Source organism: Macaca fascicularis, chromosome X, assembly GCF_037993035.2.
Source record: "Macaca fascicularis isolate 582-1 chromosome X, T2T-MFA8v1.1".
Lineage (NCBI taxonomy): Eukaryota > Metazoa > Chordata > Mammalia > Primates > Cercopithecidae > Macaca > Macaca fascicularis.
The window spans coordinates 21917803-21934224 of record NC_088395.1 but is presented as its reverse complement, the minus strand read 5'-3'; the positions used below and the strand labels follow the sequence as shown (position 1 = coordinate 21934224).

Below are 16422 nucleotides of genomic sequence, written 5' to 3'. Positions count from 1 at the left end.
CAAAATCAGTATATATTTTTTCAACATTAGAAAGCCATTTGCCAATGTGAAAATTAAAAACAGGACAGCAAGGCAAAACACACTAGCTGGCAGGAGGCTGTAAGTTTTACACTTGCATTATGATGATGTATAATACAGAACGAAAACTCACAAAATAAGTGGCCTTCCATACAAAAAATGTGTTCTAAACTCAAGTTGAAAATTTATGAGCTCAAAAATTCCCATTTCACACATCTGCAAGAACCCTACCACAGCCAAAGCACCGGGTGACATAAACTCTAAAACCTGTCCTGATAGTTCCGCCTGCTCTCTCACCCTACTCCATGACATCCTCTCGCCACTGGAGAAAACCCCAGGTCAATTACTCAAGCCTGCAGCAGGAAAGGGCCTGGGAGTTCCCAGATGGTTCCAGGGCCAAAAAGAGTTGCCTGGCATGGCCCCATATCACCAAGGAAAAGATGGAAAGGAGCCAGACATGGACACGAAGTCCAGTTCTGCTACTAACTCAGGATGAGACCCTGGGCAGTTATTTAGCCTCCAGAAGCCTCCATTTCCTCATCTGGAAGTGAGGATGGTGATAGCACCAACTTCAACGGGGATCTTTTGAAGGTTTTATGAGATGGTGCCTGTAAGTCACTCAACACACAGCCTGGTTAAAACAGATATATTGATCATTTAAGAATGGAACAAAAAAAAGAACTCTACTAACACAATTATCTAAGCCACTACCTTTGTATAAGGTCTCAGAGTTTACAAACTCTTTCACCTAAGTGTTTCCCATCTCAACAAACACCACTGCCCAACCATCACCAAAAATCTAAGCATCACCCACAATTGTCTGCTTTTGTTCACAGCCCAAATCGAATCCTTCAATAGGCCCTCTACCTCCTAATCCTTCCCCCATTCTCCCTCTCCATCTCTTGAATTCAAGGCAGCATTGCCTCTCACCTGGCATACGGAAATAAACCTACCTGAGTCACCTTCTTCTTTCTTGTTCCCTATGGTCTCTTCTCCATCAGGAAAGACTCCCGCTAATGGAGCCCTCCACCGAGACATCTTTTGAAATGCTCATAAGATGTACTCTCTTTCATAAAAGCCTCCAGAGGCTTTTGAGTGTACTTAAGGAAAGCCCAAACTCACTGGCACTTGGGCCCCCCCATTGACTCCTCATCGCTTGCACCTCACCTAGCAAAAGCTCCTCCCGTTCCTCAAGTCCACGCTTCTATCCACCCTTTGCCCCATCTGTTCCCCCCACCTGGAAAGCCCTTGCCTCAGTCTTCACACAGCATTTCCCTCCTCATCATTCAAAGGTCACCTTCAAGGTCATGTCCTCAGGCTTTTCAATCTAGCCATCCTGTCACTTGCTATCACATTGTTCTATGTGTTAAATTCTCTCTGTAACGTGTTCCACTGACTGATATTTCTCTTTCTTTCTTTCTTTCTTTTAGAGACGGGGTCTCACTAATTTGCCCAGGCTGGCCTCCAACTCCAGGGCTCAAGCCTCAGCCTCCCAAGTGGCTGGAATTAAAGGCGTGTATCACCACGCCCAGTTTCATAATTTTCTTCTTGTATTAATTGCCGTATTGTCTTTCTTCCCATACCTGGTTCACTGCTCTATTTCCAAAACCTAACTCAGTACCTGATGTGCAACAAATATTTGGTGAATTTGTTCATTAACCTCTTAAGGCCAAGAGGAAAGTGAAAGGGCCACATGCTTAACTTGTTTGATGACTTTCCTTTTGAAAAAAGTGTCCCTGCCCACTTAAAGAATGAGGGTGAGGGCTGGAATCCGGCTCCCTCAAATCTAGGCCCTAACACTGACTTAGGAGGGAAATCTAATAGCTGTGTGTGGGACCCCCAGGTATCCCTCCTCCTCCCGCCCCGCCGCTTTCGGTGTGCTAACCAAAAATGACAGAATACCCTGATCACTCTGTGACCCAGCCAGCAGCCGGCTTGTTTTGTTTTGTTTTGTTTTGTCTTTGAGATAGACGTTCCCTCTGTCACCCAGGCTGAAGTGCAATGGTACGATCTCAGCTCACTGCAGCCTCCGCCTCCTGGGCTCAAACAATTCTCATGCCTCAGCCTCCCAAGTAGCTGAGATTACAGGCATGAGCCACCATGCCCGGCTAATTCCAGCTGCAGGTTTTTCCCAGCAGGCTTAGGCCCAAACTGGACCCTTGGACATTCCCAGGCACTGATAAAGGTATCGAGGTTGATGCACAAAACACTGAAAGAAACCAGTACTGGCTCTGAGCCAAATTCCTTAAACCGTCATATAGTCTTCACACCCTAATACCCTAAGTAGAACACCCCTTTTCTCTCACTGTCTTGAGGATACACTGCAGCACTTTCAACATAAGCTGCACTAATAAATGCTTTGGACTGACCGGCTGCCCTGGCATTTATTGAGTGCTTCTTTCTTTGGAATCCCAACTGGCCCCATCTCGGGATGGGGTACTCCCTCATGGGAACTTCCCTGTCGCTGCTTTTGGGGCGACTCCAGACATGAGTTCGATGGGATAAGACACTGTGGCAAAACTGCGGCAACTTTAAGTGTCATCTTCACCTTGGGATACCCACTGATACACAGCCTGGTCACCTCAAGAGAAGTTTGACTTGCAATGTGTGACACAAAAAAGGATCCCAGCCAGGCGCAGTGGCTCTCACCTGTAATCCTAGCACTTTGGGAGGCCAAGGTGGGTGGATCACTTGAGGTCAGGAGTTCGAGACCAGCATGGCCAACATGGTGAAACTCCACCTCTACTACAAATACAAAAATTAGCCGGGCGTGGTGGTGGGCACCTGTAACCTCAGCTACTAGGGAGGCTGAGGCAGGAGAATCACTTGAGCCCAGGAAGTGGAGGATGCAGTGAGCTGAGGTCGCGCTAGCCTGGGCGACAGAGCAAGACTCCGTCTCAGTTTAAAATAAAAGAAAAAAAGGATTCCCACTGGCAATGGAAGCATGGATTTATTTACAAAGGAGCCTTGCTTGGAGGCAGGCAAGTCAGACCCACAGACCAGAAAATATGCAACTGCTTAAGCTAAAGAGGAATCTATAGCCAGCGGAGCCATAGGAAGACCAATGTTCTCTGCCTGTGGGTCTTAAGAGAGGCCATTCAGCCTTCCAAGCCCCTTTCCTGATTCCCTTGCAACAACGCTTAGAACACCACAGCTGTTTTTTGCAAGGAAAAAGAAAACAGGAAACCTAAGATCCACTATTTCGCACCAAAACTTGAAAATAAACTTAAAATTTCTTCAAAATTGCATTTCGTACTTGGTAAACCTCAAGCAAACAGAATACTAAAAATACCACCTGTCTTCTCTTCCACTTCCCAAGGTACCATAATTATAACTTGACACAGGATGGAAAACTGTGACTTACCAGCTTCGATGCATTCTGGCTTCAGGCAGTACTCCTGTTTAGCTTGGAGACTTAAGAGACCTTGACTCACTGAAAAAACAGACCAAAATAAATGACTGACTTGTAGCAGACCGCCATCCGGTAAACCACCCTCGGAAACATATGCAACACATTTGATATCAGTTCATCCTTCTCAGTGTTGACACGGTATTCCAAAACCCAGTTGGTTCAATGTCACGAAACCAGACTCTAGTTGCTAGCTACATAACCTTGGTAAGACTCTTGGTTGCTTTGAAACTCAGTTCTCTCATATGTAAGATAAGTATAACTAGACCAGAGCTCCTAAGAGTGTGGTCTCTAGAGCAGCAGCAGCTGTTGCTGCTGCACCTGGGAGCTTGTTAGAAAGTCACTCCAGATCTTGACTCAGAAAACCTGGGGGTGGGGCCCAGCCATCTGCAGTTTAACAAGCCCCCCAGGTGATTCCGATAATGCTCAAATATGAGCACCACTGGGCGAGATACTCTCTAAAGTCGTTTCAACCTCCAATTATCAGTGGTTTAAGTCTCATACTTTCACTCTATTGGTTATAACTCCATGCCCATGTTCAAGATGGGAAAATTGAAACTTAAACTATGTCATTTGGAGGCAATCAGAGTGGAAATAGAAAGCTAGCATGTATGGCTTTTAGAGTTCTGGATCTTATCTAAACCATCCATACAGATATGGACCAAAAAAGGAGTAGGGGTAAAGAATATGCTGAACATATCTCAATCACCTATTAGTAGCAACAGTCATTTTCCGCCTGCCCTGAACCCCACAAACCCTCCGCCCACCAGGCCCAGCTTAGCTACCAGACATTTGCAATTCTGTGGAACAAGCTTCCAGCTATTTCCTCCTTTCCCCTCTTCCAAAAAAAAAAAAAAAAAAAAAAAAGTCTGAAATTGAAATGGCTTTTCACCAATGGCTTAATGTCCCCATCTGGCTGGCAACATTATCTAAATAGGTTTCTGCAGAAGTACAGAAGGGTGCCCATTTGTCAACCCCAGGTAGCACCTGGGCATTAGCAGATGTGAGTTTAAGATTTCAAAAATATTTGTGGTAGCTGAGGAAATTCTGGGGAATTCATTCTTGCTGTGCTCTGTGAGCAGAAACAATGAATCATTTGGAGATGTGGCCATGGGGAGAGGGATGGTGGGAGGTGAATGGGGACCAAGGCCCTCTGTGGAAGGATCAGAAAGCTCGGCTGTGCCTATATTTCTGCTAGAGATGGAAGACCTATAGATTACTAGCCAGTGTGGCAAGTTTTTGTAAATGGAGCCTTCTTTTCCTTTGCTTTTTTCTCTGCTGCCATCCTCCAAGCAGCCTCTTTGCATTGTGTTACATTATAGATTCAAGAAAACTGCCTAGGAAACATCTCAGTCCTATTTTTTTTTTTTTTTTTTTTTTGGAGATGAGTCTCTCTCTGTCACCCAGGCTGGAGTGCAGTGGCGCGATCTCAGCTCACTGCAAGCTCCGGCTCCCAGGTTCACACCATCCTCCTGCCTCAGCCACCTAAGTAGCTGGGACTACAGGCACCTGCCACCAGGCCCGGCTAATTTTTTGTATTTTTAATAGAGACGGGGTTTCACCATGTTAGCCAGGATGGTCTCGATCTCCTGACCTCGTGATCCGCCCACCTCAGCCTCCCAAAGTGCTGGGATTACAGGCGTGAGCCACTGTGCCCAGTCCATCTCAGTCCTATTTTTAAGAAAATAAGTTTCTTAGCAAAAAGATATGTTTTGATTTCTGTATAAAGCAAAAAAAAAGGTAAAAATATATATATGGGCAGCATAAAGATTAGTGTGCAATATTCCACTATGCCTGGGTGGTAGAACCTCAGGGGGAATTTTCCCCAACAGTCAATTTTTATATGTTCATCTAATTTTCTTTAGTGAGCATGTGTTCTTTTTTTATAATGCAAAAATAAGCTTTATTGTAAATAATAATAATATTTTTATAATTCTGGACAATATCTTCTTGATCTTAGCCTTATTTTAAAAAACAAAAGAGCTAATAAAATCATTAAAGATTTATTCCTTTCATGAGAAATAATTCTTGACCCAAAACCTTGAAGAAGTAAAATCAGGTATCTTTATCTAACGATGAGTAGAAGGAAGGTTTTAAATATAACTAATTAGGCCGGGCACGGTGGCTCAGGCCTGTAATCCCAGCACTTTGGGTGACCGAGGTGGGCGGATCACCTGAGGTCAGGAGTTTGAGACCAGCCTGGCCAACATGGTGAAACCCCATCTCTACCAAAAATACAAAAATTAGCTGGGCATGGTGGTGCGTGCCTGTAATCCCAGCTACTCAGGAGGCTGAGGCAGGAGAATTTCTTGAACTCAGGAGGTAGAGGTTGTAGTGAGCCAAGATCGCACCACTGCACTCCAGCCTGGGTGACAGAGTGAGACTCAGTTTCAAAATATATATATGTGTGTGTGTGTGTTTGTGTGTGTGTGTGTGTGTGTCTGTGTGTGTGTATATAATTAATTGGGACACTGACAGACCCAACCCCTCAAGGAAGAGCATTATCTCCATGGATGGGGTTATTTTAAAATCCTCCAAATAAATGAGGATCAACAAGCCCAGATAATGTGAAGGTGTAAGTGAATGAAATAGAGACAATAAAGAAAATATTTTTAATATAAAAATTAAGATGTTACTTTTGAATGGTTAGGAGCTTTGAAAAATACCTGTAAATAGCAGTTTGGTTTCTCATTGTAGATTTCTCTGTAACCAGAGGAAATGTCCTCAGGATGCAGTGGAGTCATCCACAGATCAAGAGCATAAGAATGGCCAGAAAGCAGGGGTCAGCACACTATGGCCCGTAGGCCCACTCCACTGCCTGTTTCTGTACAGCCCATGAGCTATGAATGGCTTTTACATTTTTTTCATGGTTGGGAAAAATAAAAAGAAAAATAATATTTCATGACATATGAAAAGTATATAAAATTCCAATTTCAGTGTCTAGAAATCAGATTTCCTTGGCACACAGCCATGCCCATTTCCGTACATATTGTCCGTGGCTGCTTTTGTGCAACAACAACAGAATTGAATAGTTGCAAGAGGCCGTATGGCCCACAGAGTCGAACATATTTACTATCTGACCCTTGACAGAAAAAGTTTGCGGGCCAGTGCATCTGAGAAACAGATTGTGGGGAGGAAAGAGAGGGAAAGAGAAGAAGAAAGGACACTTGGAAATAAATAAACTGGTTACAGGCATATATGTTTTCCATTCCGGTGCCCTGTAGCTTCTCTGAAGCCACCGCAAGGCCACTGGCAATAACTCTTACTATAGAAGCACTAAGGTTTCGAGAAAAGATTATCCCGGAGCCTCAGATACAAAGACGAGGTAAGAAGGGATGCTAGAAATTGCAGGCATGTAAGTGAATGTGGACAGGCAGAGAAATATACCACAAAGTCAACCAGGAAGCCCCCTGAAGAGAAGACGACCCTAACTAGAATATTGTCATGAAGAGCATTGCCGGACAGGTCCCTGGAGCTTGTCAGACAAGCGCTTTGCCTGGGTGCAGAGTGGAGGTGGGTGGCAGAGTTGAGGAGAGGGATGGGGAGAGGGGGTAAGGGGGTGATTCTAAAATAGTGCAGAAATATTTAACAAAAAGAAGTATCCCTGAATGTATACATCCAAATAGATGTGGTCACCTGAAGCAATGCTTCTCAAACCTGTATTTGCGAACAATCCCCTGGGGGTCTTGTGAAAATGCAGATTGTGGATCAGCGGGTCTGGGGTGGAGCTCAAGCTCTCCAGTGATGCTGATGCTGCTGGTCCACAGACCCCATTTTGAGAAGCAAAGTTGTAGAGGCCACAGCCTTAGTTTGCCCTTATTCTCTAACATCATTTGAGCTCCTCTTAGAAAGTCAAGGTGAGAGCCAGGTTACTGGGCACGCAGGAAAGTTCTCTTTCATATGTTATGCAGGCCTCCTTATCCGTAATACTAGTGTCTGGCTTGATGAATTTTACTTTGCTCTAAGAACATCGACACTGTTTCCTAAGAATAATTTTCTCTGAAAGAACAAAGATTTGCTGCCATGGAGAATCTTTCAATGGATATGCCACGGCCTCAGGATGTAATCATAAAAGTAGAGCTTTGTAAAAGTTTCATGCAGTGGTAATATCGTTAAAAAGAGTACGTATTTTTACATAAACAATAATTATTTGGATTTTTAAGTTTGGGAGCATTTGCAAAACCTAACCTTGCAGTCACGTTCCACATAGCATGTAGTCTTTTGGCATGGCCCATAGAATTTTCCCTCTCATTTTGAATTTCAGCAGAGGACACTTATCTGAACCCGAAGTACTGAGAAATCTCACAAGAGTTTTCAAGAGCCACAGATTCAGTTGCAGGAGTAGGAGATTTAGCTTTACCAGAAAGCAATAAACCCATCTAATTTCCTAAATCTTCAGCCACAGAAAACAGGGAAAGATGGTTTGCTCATTTTAGCAGAGTTTTCAACCACACAACCCTACCTCTTTTAATTACTGGTTTACCCCTGCCAAAATAAACATGGCCTCCTGCATCCTGTATATGCCAAGGAAGGTTTCCAGGTTTGCTACATTTCAAACTGCACCTAGAATCTCCTCATTCCTACATAACGTTCAAGCTAATGAAGTATTACGGGTTGTATGAGAAAAATTAAAATGGTAATAGTCAAGGGTTCAGCAAGCCTAGAATTTTAGAAAATCCTTCACTCCTTTCCAAGATATTTGATTCTTTTTCATAGGAATACACTTCTATCATCCTATATACTCTCTGGGTACATCATTCTCACCAAGAGTCATTAAAATAACTGAATCACAATATCTTTCAAATCCTGGGGGAAAAACCTCTGTTTTCCTTCATATTAATTTGTAAAGCAAATTGCATAGCAGAGTCACTGGATAAGAAAGGAATTGAAGAATATCATTAAAAGTACACTTTAAAGGACTGATTTGTGTTTTGTGAATTAAATTTCATGATTCGTTCAAGCAAACATTAATAAAAGTCAAATGGAAAGACACTCCAGCATGATTTTCATCACAATGTAAAGTCTTTCCTCAAAATATAAATGAAACTATGTGACTATGAATTCATAAACACTTATTTTGCTAAATGTACCACATAAAAATTTTTCCGCCCAATGCAACAGAATCAGCCAGCTACTCGAAGCCACTTACACCCACTTTGCCTTCTGGACTATACATTTGGTACTTGGGTGTATTTATTTATTTAGGCTCCTTAAAAAAGGCTTCTTTATCATTTGCATATTTGATAGAAACTAAAGATGCACCACCTACGAACGCAGGCAAACAGCCCTATACCTGTGTTATGACAAGTTTTGCTACAATAAAGCACAAGGAAACTTCTCGACACACACCCAGTTCCCCCGGCCTCCTGCACTCCACTTACCTAGAAACAAGATCGTGCCCAGAACTAGGGTGCCACCGACAAACACAACCAGGGCAATTCGAGTGCCTCTGTTGGCCTTCTTTCCAGTCTCCACGCTGCTCCCTGTTTCTGCTTCCATCAGAAGGGCCGTAGAGAGCACACGAGAGGAAAGTCACTTTTCGTGGTTTGGTGGCTGGTCTCAAGAGTGAGGCGTTGACATCCAAGGCTCTCTTGCTCTTCTACTAATGGACAGCTTAAAAAACTCCCGTCAGGAAATCTCCCCTCGCCACCCTTTCTCAAATAATTCTTCACAAATGAAAATTATAAAAACCAAAATATTGGTTGCCTTGGCTTTCCCCCTGACTAGACAAAACAAACAACGTTGCTTTATCTTGGTGCTCTCCCTCAGCAAACTCTCTCTCAACCGATTGTTTGGCAGGCTTTTCTCTCAAGCGTTCCGAGTATACATGTTTTACTATGTTGCTGAACAGATGTTTTAGCTATTTAAATGTATAGTCACTTGGGGAGGAAAAAACAATTGTTTTATCAAAACTGGATTCTCGTGAAACTCCCCCAAATCATGATAAGTTAGGTGGCCAGGATTCACCGGACCCACTTCAGGTTCTCAATTAATCATGTAATTCTGTTGCAAGAATCATTCTGCTTGCCTGAATTGTCTTCATCAAAGATATTCTTTCAGTGTGTGAGTCCCTTTTTAAAGCCTTCTAAGAGTTCCTAGGATATCCTGGAGCATTTTATTTTAGGAACTTTGTGTATGATAGCATGTGCCAAAAATCAGTCATAGTCCAGTGCAGTGCAAAGTAGCAATTAAGACAACCTACAGAGGCTGATGGTTTGAACTGGAACTTTTTCTTAAAGGAAGGAGAAAAAGCACTTCCTCTTTGTGGTACTAAGAATTGTACAAAAAAAAAAAAAAAAAAAAAAAACCCGCAAAAAAACACAAGTGCGTGAATTAAGTTTATTAGCAACTACAAAAGATATGATGAAAAATTTTTTCCTTGCATGTTTTTGATGAAAAGTGCACCATGTGTTTTGTCTGCCACTCCTACTGAGGCAGCCATTCATTAGGATGTTTTTGTGTTTACATAAAGTGTCCACTTCAGCAGATTCCCCAGGATGAATTCAAAGGCAATTGGTTTCAGGCCGGGCGTGGTGGCCCACGGCTGTAATCTCAGCACTTTGGGAGGCTAAGGCAGGGGGATTGCTTGAGGCCAGGAGTTCGAGACCAGCCTGGCCAACGAGGCCAAACCTTGTTTGTACTAAAAACACAAAAATTAGCCGGGCATGTTGGTGAGCACCTGTAGTCCCAGCTACTCAGGAGGCAGAGGTGGGAGAATCGCTTGAGCCTGGATGGTGGAGGTTGCAGTGAGCCAGATCTCATCACTGCACTCCAGCCTGGGTGACAGAGACCCTGTCTCAAAAATAAACAAACAAAAAACAAAGGCAGTTGACTTCACTGGAAAGACTGATGAATGACTGGGTCTTTGATTTTTTTATTATGATAATGATTTAAACAATAACAATGTGCTTTCTTCATGGGGAAGGGCAACTGATATTCCAATGCTACCATTGAAATGATATAGATTTTATCATCTAAAGATATAGATATCATTAATTCACAACACAATTACTACCTACCTGCTTTTGTTTTGCTGGAGGTCATAGGGCAGTGGGAGTGGGGGTAGAGAATTCAACTATACCTAGAAACCGGTAGAGCAATTATCTCAATGCAAAACTTGTGCACATGGCTTTAGAGGTGACACAGGAGCTCAGCAGGTGCTGATGAGCTCAGTATAACATGGCCACACATTCGTGATCCTGTCTGGCTTGTCTTGGTCAGGGCTTAAGCCCTTAGCATGGAATTCTCTCAAGTTTTGGGGCTTATTCCATAACATACCTTACTTTCTGCTCATTTCATGTTGCACCAAAGTCAGGGGATCATGTCTTTGTCCAAGTTATGACATCATGGTGTGTTGTAGTTATCCTGTGCTCATTGGTTGTTGATGTTACTTTGTTGCTGTTATTCCATAACACATCTTAGCAGGCCTTTGGCCCCTAGTATGAGATTCTCCCAAGAGTTTTTGGACTTGACTCTAGAATACATCTTAGACCATGAACTCCACAAGGTCAGGAACCATGTTCAATGTTGCAGCTCCAGCATCGACATTTCCTGACCCTTCACAGTGAAAGGGAGAAATAAGAGCAATACAAATCATCCAAGTTAGCCCTAGCCACTAACTCTTAAAAACCAGCTTCAGCCGGGCACGGTGGCTCACGCCTGTAATCCCAGTACTTTGGGAGGCCAAGACGGGTGGATCACACGGTCAGGAGTTCGAGACCAGCCTGGCCAACATGGTGAAACCCCGTCTCTACTAAAAATACAAAAAATAGCTGGGTGTGGTGGCAGGCGCCTGTAATCCCAGCTACTGAGGAGGCTGAGGCAGGAGAATTGCTTGAACCCAGGAGGCGGGTTGCAGTGAGCTGAGATCATGCCACTGAACTCCCGTCTGGGTAGCAGAGCAAGACTCTGTCTCGAAAACAACAACAACAACAACAACAACAACAACAAAACAAAACAAAAAACCAGCTTCAGGGCCAGAAGTGGTGGCTCACACCTGTAATCCCAACACTTTGGGAGGCTAAGGTGGGCAGATCACTCTAAGTCAGGAGTTCGAGATCAGCCTGGCCAATGTGGTGAAACCCCATCTCTACTAAAAATACAAAAAAATGGCCAGGTGTGGTGGTGCGTGACTGTAATCCCAGCTACTCAGGAGACTGAGGCACAAAAATCGCTTGGACCCGGGAAGTGGAGGTTGCAGTGATCTGAGATGGCGCCACTGCACTCCAGCCTGGGTGACAGAATGAAACTGTGTCTCAAAAAAAACCAAAAGGCCAAGGTGGGTGGATCACCTGAGGTCAGGAGTTCGAGATCAGCCTGGCCAACATGGTGAAACCCCGACTCTACTAAAAGTTTAAAAATTAGCCGGGCGAGGTCGCAGATGCCTGTAATCCCAGCTACTTGGGAGGCTGAGGCAGGAGACTAGCTGGAACCCAGGAGGCAGAGGTTGCAGTGAGCTGAGATCGCACTACTGCACTCCAGCCTGGGCAACGGAGCAAGACTCCGTCTCAAAACAACAACAACAACAAACAACAAACAACCAGCTTCAGCTTCAGGAACCTCACATGCTAAGCCCTAATTATTCCTTCTAAATGCTCAGCTGACAATGATACTTCATATAGGCATAGAACATTTGCTTTAACCTCATGGTAAATCTACATACTTGATAGCAAAGGTATTTTAACTCTGTTTTACAAATAAGGACACTGAAACCAAGGAATGGCCTCAGGTGGCATGGGAAAATCACAAATGGATAGATGGGAGATGGGATCTTTGCCATACATGGCATGTCTGCAGCTTGACAAAGCTTCCTGTGCACAGCGAGAGGACAGTCACCCAAGCACGACACCAGGACTCACTTCTTTCCTCTTTCCTTCCTCCTCCCAATCTCTTCACAACTTTCAGCGTCCCCACTCACATTGAATAGTGGCCGTGAGTTCCTAGCTGAAGTAGCCTTCACCTGCCTTGAACTTGCAATTCCCCCAGAGGTGAGGGGAATTTGGGGATTCCCCTGAAGTTAGACCTACCCATCACTTACCAACAGGAATTCATTCCTGAACGGTCAACTGCTGAGTGAAATGCCATTAAACCAAAAAATTACTTTCATTAATTGTAATAGGAAAATTATGATGTGTTCTATCCCAAACTAAGATACGCAAACACAGACAGAAAAATGTATTCATTGAACTTAATTGTACATTTTAAAATAACTGAAAGACTGCCACTGGATTGTTCGTAACACAAAGGATAAATGCTTGAGGGGATGGATACCACATTCACCATGATGTGATTGTTTCATATTGCATGCCTGTATTGAAACATCTCATGTACCCACAAATATATACACTTGATATGTACCCACAAACATTAAAAATTAAAATAAGTAATTTTAAAATGTATTACTTGAACAATGAAAACAAGTCTATAAAAGTAATATAGAACTGTTGAAATATTGAAAATAAACATAGTTTGTGTAATGTAATGTAATGAAGCTTTCTTTTATTCACGAAAGGAATAAAGGAAAACTTGAGAGTGGCGGGATTGCCAGAGGAAAGGATGTGGGAGAATCACTCATTATAAGGTACATTGTTCATTCTGTGCCATTTTCTGCATTAATTTTTCAACCTTTTAGGAGATGATGATAATCTTGCCCTCAAAATAAACCACACTTAAAGTAGCACAGAAAAAAAGAAAAGAAAAGAAAAAAAAAACCCTTTAGGGCAAAATAAAGAAGTTCAAAGCACAGGGAAATAATAGGTGCTCACAGGACTAAAGCGGGGGTCTGCAAACAAGAGTACATGGACCAAATTTGGCCCACTGCCTGTTTTTGTAAATAAAGCATTTTATTTTTCAACTTTTTTTTTTTTTTTTTTGAGACAGGGCCTCACTTTGTTGCCCAGGCTGGGGTCCACTGGCGCAATCTTGGCCCACTGCAACCTCCACCTCCCGTGTTCAAGCGATTCTCCTTCCTCATCCTCTCGAATAGCTGGGACTACAGGCGGTGCGCCACCACGCCCACCTAATCCTTGTATTTTTAGTAAAGATGGGGTTTTGCCATGTTCCCCAAGCTGGTCTCGAACTCCTGGGTTCAGGTGACCCACCCGCCTTGGCCTCCCAAGTGCTGGGATTACAGGCGTGAAACATCATGCCCGGCCTGTAAACAAAGTTTTTACTGGAACAAGGTCACACCTATTTGTAGATTGTGCATAATTGCTTTCATGCTGCAAGAGCAAAGTTAAGTAGTTTTGCAACAGAGACATTTTGGCCTTCAAAGCTTAGAATATTCACTCTCTGGCTCTTGACAGGAAAAGTTTACCAACCTCTGCACTAAAGAGTAGTAAAAGATGCTACCTCTAGCCGGGAGCGGTGGCTCACGCCTGTAATCCCAGCACTTTGGGAGGCCACGGTGGGCGGATCATGAGGTCAGGAGATCATGACCATGGTGAAACCCCATCTCGAGTAAAAATACAAACAGCCGGGTGTGGTGGTGCGTGCCTGTAGTCCCAGCTACTTGGGAGGCTGAGGCAGGAGAATCGCTTGAACTTGGGAGACAGAAGTTGCAGTGAGCCGAGATCACGCCACTGCACCCCAGCCTGGTGACAGAGTAAGACTCTGTCTCAAAAACAAAAAAACAAAACAAAACAAAACAAAAGCTACATCTTCACGCCATCTACATGGCACATAAAAGAAAATGTTTATCCACACTTGACCTGTAACTCAAAATTGTTCCATTCGAGAGTCTTTGAATAGAAACTGCTGTGTCAGGGAAACTGGTGAATGTGTCTTTGCCTGAAACTGTAATATTGAAACTATGATTTCAATATTATGATTTAGCATACAATTTAGTGTGTTTGGGAGTGAGAAGTCATTATTCTGGGAAATAAAAGGGGAGGGACGTTATTCTAAAACTTTTTACAACAATTCTAGAGCTGTGAAAATTAGTTAATTGAAAAGTCATTATGCAAGGTAAGTCTGTTAGTAGTCTGCTGTACACCCACCTATTTCAATTAAGAACATTCAGGACTATCTTGGACATTCAGTGGATCAATCGATGAATCAACAGAAGTTTTTTGAGCATTTCTCAGGTGCCTAGCCCTGTGCAAACCCTTGTGAAGCAAGACCAATAACTCATGCCGGAGGTTCTGGACTGGTCAACAGGGATGAAAATACTGTATAGGAAACCCAACTTGGCCACATAACCCTAAAGCATGCAGGCCTGACCATAAGGGCAGTCAGTGCCCAGAGAAGCAGAAATCCCTGAGCGGTAGATTCGTTGGGAAGACTTCCAGAATGTTTGCGAGAATGGGCAGCTTGCAGGACAACAGGAAGGCTTCCAGATGCGCCGAGCCCCACCCCAAGAGGGGACTTGCCTGGGCATTTACCACTGTCCCTGCAGGACTCACAGGTACAATGATTTATCCCGAGGTAACGGAATCCAGTAACAACGGCCCAAGCTGCTAATGGGCCGGGATGACAGCTGAAGCCGTCTTTATGCTAGACATGAGTGCATCTGGTCATTATTTGGATGTGCAGGGTCCTCTGTTTCAAGCAGTAAAATCCCATGTGGGCCATAATTTTAGTGAGAAAGAAGGAAATGATTCAAATTCTGAAAAATGTTTTCATCCATCCATTGGAAGGAGGAGGGAGGAGGGAAGAGGGAAGGGAGGAGAGGGAGAGAAGAGCTATGAAAATAAATAGTGAAAGCTCAGGTCTGGGGATTGTGGTGGGCTCTGTTACTTACTGGCAGGTCCTTCAGACTAGAGGAGTTCAAATCCCAGGCCTTTCACTAATGAGATACATTACTTACATTGTATCTGATCTTTTTAAACATCTTCCTTAGGTAGGTGTCCTTATCTCCTTTTACAGATAAGGAAACTGAAGTTTGAAGCTATTAAGTGATTTGCCAAAGGTCACAGGGCCAGAATTTGTCTTAAGGCCAGAATGGTTTCAAATTCCAACCTCTTGTCTCTCTGCTGTGGTTCTTGATAAGTTTGCTTATCAGCTAATTAGTGAAGGTGGGTGTAGCATCTCAAAGTGACACTTGAGCAGAGGCAGAGTGATAAACTATGCTTCCTTTAATTCTCTTGTTTAAAAGAGTAATTATCAGGTTTTATTTCCTTAACAGGAACAGCAGCCATCATTTAATATGGCAGTGGGGGGACATTTTTCAGTTGAGGAACAAAAATAGCAATACACGAACTATCTCCTGATGTGTTGCTGCTAGTAATTGAACATGAGGAAGGATATATACATCGGAGAGGCTATCTATCCATGTGTTATACTTGCTCATTTCTGAGCCTTAAGGGGGATTTTATCCATTGATTTTTCTCACCTCCTTTCCACACAGCTACTATTTCCTCAGTGCCTGCTCACTTTATGTGTATTATCATCAGTCCTTAGAGCAGTCCTACAATATAGGAATCTTTTGCAGATAAGGACACTGGAGCCAGCTGTGGATAAGTTATATTCCAAAGGTCACATGATGGGTAAATGATAGAGCCCAGTTGGAACTCAAATCTATGTGGCTCCTGTGTTGAAATGTACTTGGACTTTGTTTTAATCTGGTATGGTTAAGATAACAAACGTGGAGACAGCCCTTGAAAAGGGTTTATTACTCACAGTTTCGAGGCACGCTGATACAGACAGGAGACAGGGAAATACTAGGTACAAGAGGGCAGTTCCCTGATAAAGGCCCCACCCTCAAGCATGAAGACCAGAGGCCCCAAGGAGGACAGGCATTTCTATTTTCACGCCCAAAAAGGTGCCTTTTGGTCCACAATATCCCCTACCCTGGCCCCATATAAACCCTGAACCCCAAGCTCCAGAAGAACCCCAAGCAAAGAGAGGAGGAGGCAAGCAGACCAGCAGACCAGTGACGGCAGAACGAGGCAGCAGAGAGAGAAGAGGAGGGACATCTGGATGCCCAGGGGCGTTCGGCCAGGGGCAGTCAGAGAAGAGAGTGAGACCACCTTCCTACTCCATCCCCCCTTCTGGCT

At 43.6% G+C, this 16422-nt stretch overlaps 1 protein-coding gene across 1 annotated transcript in view; it reads right to left on the bottom strand.

Annotated features, from left to right (window-relative positions):
• PHEX (phosphate regulating endopeptidase X-linked) overlaps positions 1–8999 on the bottom strand; it is a 231379-nt gene extending 222380 nt beyond the window's left edge. Inside the window, exons 1-2 of the mRNA XM_005593167.5 lie at positions 8809–8999; positions 3383–3451 (exon numbers count right to left, since the gene is read on the bottom strand). Of these exons, the coding sequence (XP_005593224.1) occupies positions 3383–3451; positions 8809–8926 (187 nt within the window). The 5' untranslated portion in view covers positions 8927–8999. The remainder of the gene's footprint in view (positions 1–3382; positions 3452–8808) is intronic.
• Between the last annotated feature and the right edge of the window lie 7423 nt (positions 9000–16422).